Below are 12,030 nucleotides of genomic sequence, written 5' to 3'. Positions count from 1 at the left end.
AAGCTTATTTCTTAAGTAAAATATGTATTTAAAATAATTTAATTCTTAATTATGCAAAAAATATAATATCTCATATAATATACATTATATAATGACCATGACGTGGGTTTTAATAAAAAAAACAATTTTTCTTTAACATCTATCGTCTGTATTTTATACTATGTACTTGTATTATATAGTTAAAGCTTTTAAGTAATGACCGAATTTTGCAATGATTTAAAAGTTGGATGTTATATGTTAAGTTGTATAACTATACTCTATAAGTAAAAATACGAAATAATTCCTAAATAATAATATTTTGGTTTTTGAAATTTGATGACTAACATAAGTTACAAAATTCAATTACTATAATATACCTATTAATTATTATTATTTATGTATCAACCTATCATTTAATTATTTCTATTTATCATATAATTTTGTTTTGTTTTATTTATCTATAAAATAAAAATACAGTCAAATTCAAATTCTAACCATTGTAGTTGTCCGCTACCATCTTCAATATTAGATAATTTGAGTTTTAACTTTTAAAACAATATATAAATGTAGTACAACGCAGGGTATGTAAATCCAAAAATCAGATTTTTAAATATGATTAATTCGTAGGTATTTGATTTACCACGTGTTATATAATGCAAAAAAACCTACCATATACCTACAAAATCCGATATACTTGTAGTACATATACCACTAAGAGTATATAATAATGACGCAGTGACTATACAAACAGTATTCCTACCTACCTATGTTAATTAATTAAGATAAGTCAGTAACCCTGGCTTGTGTGTGTTGTTCTAATGAAGCTTTTTTGATAGGTTTGACATCCACATCATAGTTAAAGGGTAGCCTTATTAGTCAAAAATCAAAATATGATATTACATTTACAAAAATTGTTAGTTTTCAATTAATTAACACACTCAACTATCTTTTATTGTATCGATTTCAGAGCCTGTTGAAACCAAATGCTTATATTGTCACGCAAGGGCCCACCGAGAACACGGTCAACGATTTTTGGCGCATGATATGGCAAGAAAACGCGTGTTGCATTGTCATGTTGACCAAGACTTTCGACTTTATCAAGGTTTGAAACATTTGTGTATATAGTCCATCCGACAACAGTTTCCGTTATTTACGCGGCGGAAGTCTCACTCGTTTATTCCTCGCCCTAGGTTATGTGCATACAGTACTGGCCGTCAGCCAAGGTGAACAGCGAAAACTATGGCGATCTCAATATATCAGTGTTACATGAGGAAGAATTAGCCAATTTTCACATCAGGACCATACAAGTCGTTAAAAAACAAGGCACGGTGAGTGTATACAACCCAATAACTTTGTAGGCAATAACACTATTATAATATTAATATTATACACGTTCGTAATTTTATTTTAATTTCCGGTCCTTCTCGTTTGTTCACTCGTTGACAACATACAGGGTTCATCAAGCTTACTCGCTCTCTTTTTTCTTTAATAATTCAGTTATTCAAAATTGTATTTTCGGAATTCCCAAGTATACCAAAAGTTTATATTTTTAAATTCTTGAAATTGTTTATAGCACATGAGGCTTAGCTTATTGAGATACAAAATTCTGTTTTTAAATAAGAACCCCCTTGCCCCCTTTTTACTGTAATTATTTAGCAGACAATTTTTTGAAAATATTTACAAACCAAATTATTAAAATTCTAACAACTAGCTTTTGAGTTATTTAATTTTGTGTGCTTAGAAAAGTAGATCCATAATAATGGGTTTGGGAGATATGAAGGCTATGATAATTTTAAACGTGTAATAATTAATGTGTAAACCACCAACATTTATGTTTTTTTAAATCGGTTTAGTATAATATATACTAGATTCAATATTACATATTTTTTATATTTATTTTAAACCATTTTTAAAAACTTTTATTCAATTAGTATAAATATTTTAAATGTATTTTAGATTAATTAAATGAATATTTATTTTTAAAAAAACATCTACCAAATAATTTACAGTAATAAAAGGTTCTCGTTTTAAAAACAGTAGTTTTTATCATCGCGTTACAAATAATACAAATAATTTGAAAATATGATAACTACTCATATTTAAGTAGATATATTTTAAATTTCCAATAATCAGAATTCTAATAAATGTATTATTAAAGAAAAAATATTGAGTGAGCAACTGGGTGAATCCACTCAGTATAATATTATGTTATTATAGTCAAGTTAGCATAATATATACCATTATTACCTTCTAATACCAACGTGTCGTCATTTGGTGTGTTCTATAAAATAGATAGATCACCCTCTATCTAAAAACATCTTCTGTAATATGCGCGTGTGTCATTATAAAATTCGAAATCCGCTGTATGAATAAGTTAAAAATTATGCATGCGTATATAGTATATGACAGTGTTGCGTTACTGTCATTAGTTTAAAGTATCTTATTTTTAATAATAATAAATAACACAAGCATTTGGACGTTTGAGCGTTTAGTAAAACTCGCCTAATACGTGTACCTACGTGACGTGTTTCGGTAATTTATGCTATCTGGTATACAATTTACTCGACGGGATGAAATGATAAGAAAGTTAAATAAAAAAAGACATCGATAGGTAACTATTTAGCAGATACAGTATCGATCTGTATCTGCTAAATAGTAAATATAAATATAAATAAGAAAAATAAATATAAATTCAATGATAAACCATTGTATACGATGAAAAACGATGAAAAACACAAAAGTAACAAAGTAACCATGGTTACTAAACAATTGTTTTAATAATAATATTAAAATGTTAACAAATATTAATTTTTTTTTCTCGATTATATTAAAAAATACTGAGAAATGCCTTATACTTTTGACCTCTCTAAGTATAAATTAGATTCAATTTTATACCATAAACCTCCCTCGAAGTTGATTATCGGAGCATTTTTTCTACTAGAAAATGTATCTTATTCAGACACAAAAATAAAAAAATGTATAAAAAATAACACACATCATTGTAAAATCAATACATTCATCGCTCCACTCGGAACCTAATATATATTATTTTCTACTATTATATTATATTACTAGCTATATAAACCCAACTTCGTCCACGAAAAAATGAAAAAACATAAACTATGATGCTATATTGACGTATTCAGTTTTAGTGTTCCCCAGTTCATGGGCAAATCGAAATTGATGTATCTTTTTGTGAACAAAGTCAACAAAAATGAACATATCGGCTCAGTTTTCTATACTATTTTTTTTTTAAACAATGATAATTCTAAATATAAACAAAAAAAGGTGGGCCAGTGGGTATCGCTCTGCTGTATAGTAGAGATGGAGAGTAGGTCACTGGTTTACTATAACGGATGTGTTAAATTTGAATGCAATGACAGGTATCATTGTATACGAAAAACGATTCTGAACGGAGATGATTTGTCAGTCAATGATAATTAGTAAGATATATTATATTATTACCTATATTTAAATTGTAATATAATATCGTTATTTTACTTGATTTTGAAAAAAAATTTTCATTTCATACACTCATACAATTTTTTCTATATTGACGCTGGAATTTTTTTAATTTTCTATTGATGTAACTCTTCAATTTTAAAATACTAACTAATATAGTTACATTACGTATATTTATTTACATGTTTAAGAAAACAAAACATTGGCTGTCATGGTCGTTATTAACATAAAAAAAAGTGGAATTACATTATTAATTGATATTGTTGTTATATATTGTTGTGAATTTCCGCATAGGATTTTAGTATTCGGCTTAGTCGTAGTTAAGGCGTTATTCTACTATATTATATTATATGTTGGTTATTCGTTGAGTTTACTTCTATTATTTTGTGATTAAATTGTCGATATTCTTTGAAAGAATTCTCTAGTTATTAATATTTGTATTTCTAAAAACGAGTAGGTACTCAACTTTACTTGATTTTACTCGACTGTTTTATTGAAAAAAATGATGAAAAAACTTTGAATATCTTAAATCTCAATACTTCTATACTTCTCCAACATTTAATTGTTGTGTATACCCTAATAAATACATAACAAAATAACTAATAGTAGAACTCTGTAATTTCTGTACATTCAAGATATTTTTAAATGCTCTAAAAATTCAGATTAATACGATAAATTACGATTTTCAGTGAACTGGGACACACTAAAATCGTAACAACATAATATTATAAGCCATTTGCTTGTTAAATTTTTCCTGCGTGAAGTCGGGTTATACTAAAGTTAGTAATAAAATAGATATATATTAATTCAAGTAGTAACTATCTAATTATTTAGTCCTGGGTGAATATAATAACAAAAGATCTAATCTATACATGTGCATTTTATAATAATAACAAATTTATATTTTCATATATTCAGAATGAAGAAGAAACTCGAACTCTTCTTCAATTCCATTACACCGAATGGCCATGCCACACCTGTCCGTTCTCAAACGCGATATTGGAATTTAGACGAAGAATGAGAGCCGTTGTTGGTTCCCGGCTACAACACGACAATCCTATCGTAGTCCACTGCAAGTGAGTGTATTCATTTTTCGACGCCTATACAATGGATCACGTACATAATATATCATATAATGTAAGATGGTATATGATGGTGTATGAAAGGGAAGTAGTGGGTATACTCACTTCTCAATTTTTTTTTCGTATAGTCACTAAATTAACGATGATACGAGGATATAATGTAGCCCCGTGTAAAAATTGTCAGTGATGTAAACTAAATAATTGACGATTATTTTCAATTTTTAGTTATTAGATGACACATATTATACTTAGTAAATAACAATTGATAACCAAACGATATTTTAATAACCAACGGTCAAATAAAAGTTTAAAAGCCATGACTTCGATAATTACTATATAGTTGTTAATTTTAAACCACTTAAAAAATATTTATCGTATAATGTTTATAATTTCACGAATATAACAATATATGAACATTTAAAAGTACATTTTTTAGTATCAGATAATTCAAATTGGTCTTGTAAGTACGATTTTCGCGATTAATTTTAACAAAAAGCACTTACTTTGAGGAATATCCAAAAACAATATCCTTAAAGAGCATAAATTATTTTTATATTTAATCTGTAAAATAAAGGATTATATTGCTTTACACCCACAAATAATTTATTAAGTACAATTATTTTTTTGTTACACATAATATTTATTATAATAATGTATTTAAATAAATTTACGGGGGAATTGTTATTTTCACAGCGACGGCGGTGGTCGGTCCGGCGTCTATCTGTCTATTGACGCAAACCTGGAACTCGCGGAAGAAGAAGACTGTTATGACGTGTTTGGTTATTTGAAAACGCTTAGACAGTCTAGAAAAGGAATGGTCGAGACACTGGTAATCGTAGTACATACATATACATACATAAATATTCATTATTTCTGCATGTAACACAATTTCACAACGATTTGCCATTTTCTTAGCAGGCGTTCGTTTAAATAATAGCACCATATTACTATAATAATTCAAATTTCTTTAAAAATTAGTTTCATTACTTTATATAAAATATTATACCCAATACTTTAAATACTTTATTATAATATTATCCAATATACTATCTTTGAAGTAGTACATGGTTTGTGACACATCGATTTTTCAATAGAGCACCCGCAAAACGACGTGTAGCTTATCCATTATCATATTATAATATACTAATATGGTATAAATAAAAACTTATATATTATTGTTATTTGTTAATACTCATGCATACCTGAAAACCAGAATCAATACAAATTCATATACGACACGTTGGAGGAGTTTGTGCTTTGTGGATTTTCATGGTTTCCCGTCAAAGAACTTTCACAAAAGCTGAAACAAAAGTCTATGAAGGACATCGAGACCAAGCTCAACGAATACCAAAGAGAGTACCAGGTATATATAAATATGAGTATTTTTTTCCTTTGTTACTACGATGTTATCAAAATATAGACCGAAATAGAAAAATTAATACAATGACTTTATTAACGACTTACCAAAAGTGTATAATATATCAATACCACATGGCACATAGTGGCACTTGCATTGCCTCCCAAACATTTTGTATATTGGAAAAATTTTTAATTTTTTAGGTATTAGCTTCTTAACCGATAAACAATTTTCAAATGAGATATAATTTAATTTTATCTTTTACGATTAACAAAACAATATGTCTTAAGGTTAAAATGTATCAGTTACGCTGTTTTAAATCGGAATCAATAAAATAATACGTATTAGAAACGTCTGTAGAATATGTACTTTATTATTATCAAATTTATAATATCTTTTTTGATCTTGTAAACTAACCAAAGGTCCAAACTATAGATGTCATCAATAGAATGCTTACATTAGGAATACACTTACACGCATATTTTTTCAAACCAATTCAAGTAAAAAATATAATTCACAATATTATGATTGTTACATTATGTTTTCAGCAAATCTGCAAGATGACTCCACGTTTTACGATTGGTGATTGCGCGGGTGGTCATCGAGGTGACAACCGAGAAAAGAACAGAGATGTGTTGATCGTTCCGCGTTAGTATATTATAATATAATGTACTATACCTGTATATTGTACTACACCGCTTCAGATTTATGCACACTTAATATTACAAATTGACACCGAATTTTTTATAAAAACGTACTATATTTTGTTTCTTACGTCAGTTTTTTTCTCTTTAGCTGACAACTTCCGACCGTATTTGACTTCGTTCCAAGGCAATACGTTTACCGACTATATAAACGCAGTTTTCGTTGACGTAAGTAACCATAACACTATTAATATCCATTGATATACAATCTATGTATATATATGTACTATGTTCGCTGCTCGTATAAGTCATCCAGTCAAATATTATGTAATTCCCAATATATCGTTCACGAGTCAACGTAATTCGTTCTTAACACCAATGACATATACGACTAAACAATTTTTACGCTTGTACACAATTAAAATTTGAAACGTATACATGCGCAAAAAGCGGAAAACTTACATAAGCATATTAAACGAAAAAAAGGGTCCCCCGTCCAATTTAAGTTTTAGCTAAAAGCGGCTCGCGAGTCGATGCAGATGATTGGTCACCACTATATTATTTATATTATATATAATGTGCTTGTGTTGCGAACGATTTTTCTCACTATACTCGTATGCTATAAGGTTTGTCGTTTGTTGTTTCATACTACAGGGCTACACTAAACCCAGAGAATACATTGTCACGGAATGGCCTATCAAACACACGCCAGGCGATTTTTGGTCGCTCGTGTACGATTACGAGTGTTCGGCCGTTGTCGTCCTCTGCCTGCCACCCAGAGACTCTGTAAGTTTTTGGTTTTCATATTATACACTATAACAACGATGGCGAATACATGACACGCAAAAACGTGTTGAAGGCACATGAAAAACGATTCAACGGTTTATTGAATAATTTAATGGCACGCAAGAAACAAAAAAAAAAAAACAAAAACAAAAATCATGCGATTTTGTACACGTCATGTTAAAAAAATTTACCATCCTTAGATTATAACTTTATATTGTATTATTATTAATACTTTTGCGTTTTTACAGCAACAATACCCTCCGTTTTGGCCGGAAGGTAGACATTCCAAAAAATACGGTCCGGTGTTCACCATCGATCATATATCTCATAATCACTACGCGAACATAAAGACATGGTTGTTTAGGATCAACAAAAAGGTGCGATGGCATAATCATCACGTTTTATTATAACCCAATAATGAATATCACCAGTGTGTTATAATATTATACTTTATTTATTGTATGATGCATGTACAGATCGTATCGCTCACTGAACTCATGGCTGGCGTGAAAGCGCCACCAAGAACGGTCCAACTGTTTCAGCTCACTTGCTGGCCGCTGGGACACAGGGTGCCAACTTCTACCAACTCTCTGGTTGAACTCATGAACATGGTCGAGAGGTGGCGACAGAGAATCGACTACGGACCTGTCGTGGTCGTATCACAGTGAGTGTATTATAATATTTTAATACATTGTGTTTACGATGATAAAAAATAAAAAATAAAGTAACAAAAAAAAAAACGAAATCATAAGAATCGTCCTTATCGACCCTTTTACCGCCTACCGGTACTCCAGGGTGGTCTTATAAGACTCAAATTTCGTACTATTTTTCAGTAAGCTTTAGGCAAAACCTAAAATCCTCAATTCCCATATAGTATTTCCAACACTAAAAAAATATGTATTTTCTTTATTATTTAAACAAAATATAACGTACTTTATGTTGAATATTTTATATACGTTTTCAACATTTTATAACATACCTACCTATTATAAAACTATGCATTTATAATTAAAAGATTACATAAAAAAATTATCAGTGTGCAATAGTGATAACTGATATAAGTTTGTGAAACTAAATCATTTTAACATAGTGTAAAATAAATCATACACTAATGAAATGTGTTTCGACTAATTATTATTTTCTTTACTTATCAAAACGACACGAAATTTAATTTTTTTTAATAAGTTAACGCCAAAACATTTGTTAAGGACAGCTGATCACCTGCCCTATAATATATAATAATGAATAAATTATTTTACATTTTAATCTTCGAATGAACCATTTCAGCGATGGCAGGGGCAGGTGCGGTGTTTACTGCGCTGCGAATGCGTGTATCGAACAAGTTATCCAACACGGTGAAGTAGACGTCTTCCAAGCCGTAAAGACCGTCAGACGTCACCGACCGCAACTCATAGAGAATATGGTGAGCGACCGAAGATACAACCCCTTCCAACTCATATTCAAATTCGTCAACATACGTTATATATTATGTTCGTCGAGTGTTAAATTTAACCTACCATGTTTTTCTAAGGGTGATTAATACCTACTGCAATTGCTTAGTATTCGAAGACGATTTTTATGATTACTATCAAGTATTAGATATATGTAAACTAAACCAGTAATCAATATTAATAATATAACTAAAGATGTCTCCCAGATGAATAGTATAAATTTCAAATGGTACCTCGTCATTGAGTAGGTCACTAAATATAGTACGGATGTGTTAAATTTGAATTCAATAATATTGAACAATCCAAATCATTGAATATGAACGAAAAACGAAATACTCAATTAAAACGGTCTGTCAACCTTTCTTACTATAGATACATTGCTCGTACATTAGTAACTTATTTTTCAATCAGTATCTAAGATGAACTGATTTAAGCTAAAACCAAATCTCTTGTATGAATTCTTGTATAAATTATAAGTACTTAATTATTAGATGGGTAATATAACATATAATAATAAATACCAGGGCATCGCAAAACGGTGTGAATATGGTTCACATAGATAACTAAAAATTAATCTAAATATTTAAAAAAATTATATTGTGTATGATATAGTTCATAATAATAACGTAGAACGCATGGATTCCCTATAAATAATATATTTCAAATTATAACTAAAAGTTTAATTATACTATTTCGACGAAATTAAAACTTGAAAATTTTATAAACAAAAAGTTGTGGATTGTATTATTTATTGAGTATTTTAGATTTCTAAGAAAACCTAAGGGGAATCTTATAATAATAAATTTTAGATCCATTTTATTAAAAATAGAAATGTTTTCACACATAAATCAAAAAATAATACAAAAACATCGAACAGTCTTAATGTCTTTAAATATCATAGAAAGAAAGAACCAACATATTATTTTGAAAATGTTATGAAATAAGTACAAGAATTTTATTAAATGTTATACCTTAAACTATAAACTATATACGATTGTCTACCAGAAGGCAGAAATTACTCTCAAAGTAGAAAAAATTGTTTTTATTGCTCCAAAAGATAATGAAAGACATAAAAATTAAAATTAAAACACACATCAATGTATAACCAATACGGCAATTATTCCTCCACTCAGAATTCTAAAAATACAATTTTATTGCATTTTAAACGTACGCAGTATAACCTCAAAAGTTAATTCAAAATCTGTCTCGTTTGTATAAACGGTTATTTATAAATTTATAATATATCGTACGTAATATTATACTTCTGCTTAAACGTATTGTGTGTGTACGCCTGCATGTTTCAGCATCAATAATAATGTTCTCGTTTTTTACGACTTACTCTTCCGGTTAGTCATCAGACCGTTCGTTTCCAACGAATTGCAAACATTCGAAAGGTCTATATACCATTGCCGTCATTTAGGTTATATTATATTTCGTAGGAACTTTTTACAATTAAATAGTGATTTATCTCTTGGCTAGATGTTCTCTTTATTACTTTTTAGTATTCAAATGTATTAACATCAAGAAATATTGACCTAGAGTACAGTAGAGCGGTTCCTACTTGCACGCCTTTTTTTATTTAAATATGAATATATAATTTTAAGCTTGACTATGATATTTACTATTTACTTACTATTTACTTACTGTTATTTATTTGAAACATAAAAAAAGTAGGTACCACTTTGCTGTACATAGGGTTTTGAGTAAATTACATTGTTATGGGTATATTAAATTTGAATTCAATGATATACCGTTGTATACGAAAAAACAATTTTAAACGAAGGCTGTCTGTCAGCCAATATGTCACTAAATATATTTCACGATATGTTTTTAATATAATTATTAAAGTTATTTATTTTACTTTTAGTATGACGATAGGTTGATACGGTTTTTTCAAAGATATTTCATACCGTATTATACTATTATGAAATTTATTGCTTTTAAATGAGTATAGTTACATAAGTGGATTAATTCTTTGTTGTTTTAGACTGAGTACAAGTACTGTTATGACCTGGTGTTGCACTACGTGCTGCACTATCTGAATAAGGACCAAAAGGAGAAGAAATGAGATTACGAGGTAGAAGCTCAGTGGTACTGTCAGTTCGGTAGGGGCGCGGCGCAACCACTGACGCCCGACCAACCGGGCGACGATGCGGCAGCGTCCCGGGGCGACGGCTGGGGCGCGTCCACGTCCGGCGACGGTCACGGCGCAGCCCCCGCGCCCATACCGTACCCGGGACGGTACGTGGTGGTCAAGCAGTTCGCGGTCGACCGGCCGGACACGCATCCGCTGCCTGACACGGCCCCGCTGCTCTACTACAACCCGTACTACCTAAGGCTGGACTTGAAGACGCACAGCACGCGACTGCTGCACAACTCCATACAGCAGACCAGCGTGGACGCGACGCCCGAACATCACGCGGCCGTGGTTTCCGGTCTGACTGCTGCCGGTGTGCTGCTCCCAGAACCGGAACCGATAGCGTCCGCGCCCGTACCGCCGTTGTTGCAGCGCAGCGACCACCGTAGCTGTTCAATCGCGTCGGCTGGCAAGAAGACCGTAGCGTTTGCCGATACCGTGGACGTCTGTGACGGCGGCGGCGGCGGCGGCGATGACGACGACGAAGATGGCATCGATCACCGACCGATCGCGACGGTGACGGTGAAAATTGCAGCCGAGGTACGGACACAAGTGCCGGCGCCGGTCATCCGCTGCAGGCCTGCCAACGTGTTGCAAGTGCACTCTCAGACGGGCGAAATAGTCGGCGACGTGTTAATCGAACGAAAGCGCGAGCCGCCGCCGCCGCCACCTCTATCGCCGCCGTCCACAGCGACGAACACGGCTACACCATCGCCGGTCGACGACGACACGTCGACCTATTCGAGCGGCGGTTGCAGCAGTCGGCGCAAGCGGCATGAGATGTTCTGCCGCCGGCGACAGTCGCCCGTCTACAGCTGCGACGACGGCACCGGCGAAACGGCCACCGCCAACTCACTGGCCTCCGACAGCGCGTCGTCGTCTTCGGTGTACGAGAGCTGCGACGACGACCTGAACGCTGTCGTTGTGCTGGGCGCCGAACTCAACAGGCCGCCGTTGCGCCGGTCAGCCGCGGCGGTCAACGGATACGCCGGCTGCTGTCCGTCATGAATCGCGTCCGCGTGTTGGGTAACCGCCGCCACTGTATATTAAAATACAATATTGTAATATTGCCGCCTCTCGCTCACACAGTCGCACTGTTCCTGTTTCTCAAACACACTAAACAGCGTAAGTT

General features: G+C 32.6%; 1 protein-coding gene across 2 annotated transcripts in view; it reads left to right on the top strand.

Moving 5' to 3' along the window:
- The window catches only part of LOC113553219 (receptor-type tyrosine-protein phosphatase kappa), a 129,181-nt gene extending 118,250 nt beyond the window's left edge, over window positions 1-10,931 (top strand). The window contains exons 6-17 of one of the 2 annotated variants that reach the window (XM_026956424.1): window positions 947-1,081; window positions 1,170-1,307; window positions 4,360-4,517; window positions 5,217-5,352; window positions 5,737-5,886; window positions 6,429-6,528; window positions 6,676-6,752; window positions 7,179-7,310; window positions 7,559-7,687; window positions 7,787-7,974; window positions 8,598-8,733; window positions 10,749-10,931. In XM_026956424.1, coding sequence (XP_026812225.1) covers window positions 947-1,081; window positions 1,170-1,307; window positions 4,360-4,517; window positions 5,217-5,352; window positions 5,737-5,886; window positions 6,429-6,528; window positions 6,676-6,752; window positions 7,179-7,310; window positions 7,559-7,687; window positions 7,787-7,974; window positions 8,598-8,733; window positions 10,749-10,829 — 1,560 coding nt within the window. In that variant the 3' untranslated portion in view covers window positions 10,830-10,931. Of the gene's footprint in view, window positions 1-946; window positions 1,082-1,169; window positions 1,308-4,359; window positions 4,518-5,216; window positions 5,359-5,736; window positions 5,887-6,428; window positions 6,529-6,675; window positions 6,753-7,178; window positions 7,311-7,558; window positions 7,688-7,786; window positions 7,975-8,597; window positions 8,734-10,748 lie in introns of both variants that reach the window. The other variant, XM_026956423.1, reaches the window with a different exon arrangement.
- The last annotated feature ends 1,099 nt before the right edge of the window (window positions 10,932-12,030 follow it).

The sequence above is a fragment of the Rhopalosiphum maidis genome, chromosome 2 (assembly GCF_003676215.2).
Source record: "Rhopalosiphum maidis isolate BTI-1 chromosome 2, ASM367621v3, whole genome shotgun sequence".
In the NCBI taxonomy this organism is placed as follows: domain Eukaryota; kingdom Metazoa; phylum Arthropoda; class Insecta; order Hemiptera; family Aphididae; genus Rhopalosiphum; species Rhopalosiphum maidis.
This window is presented reverse-complemented; position numbering and strand designations above follow the sequence as displayed.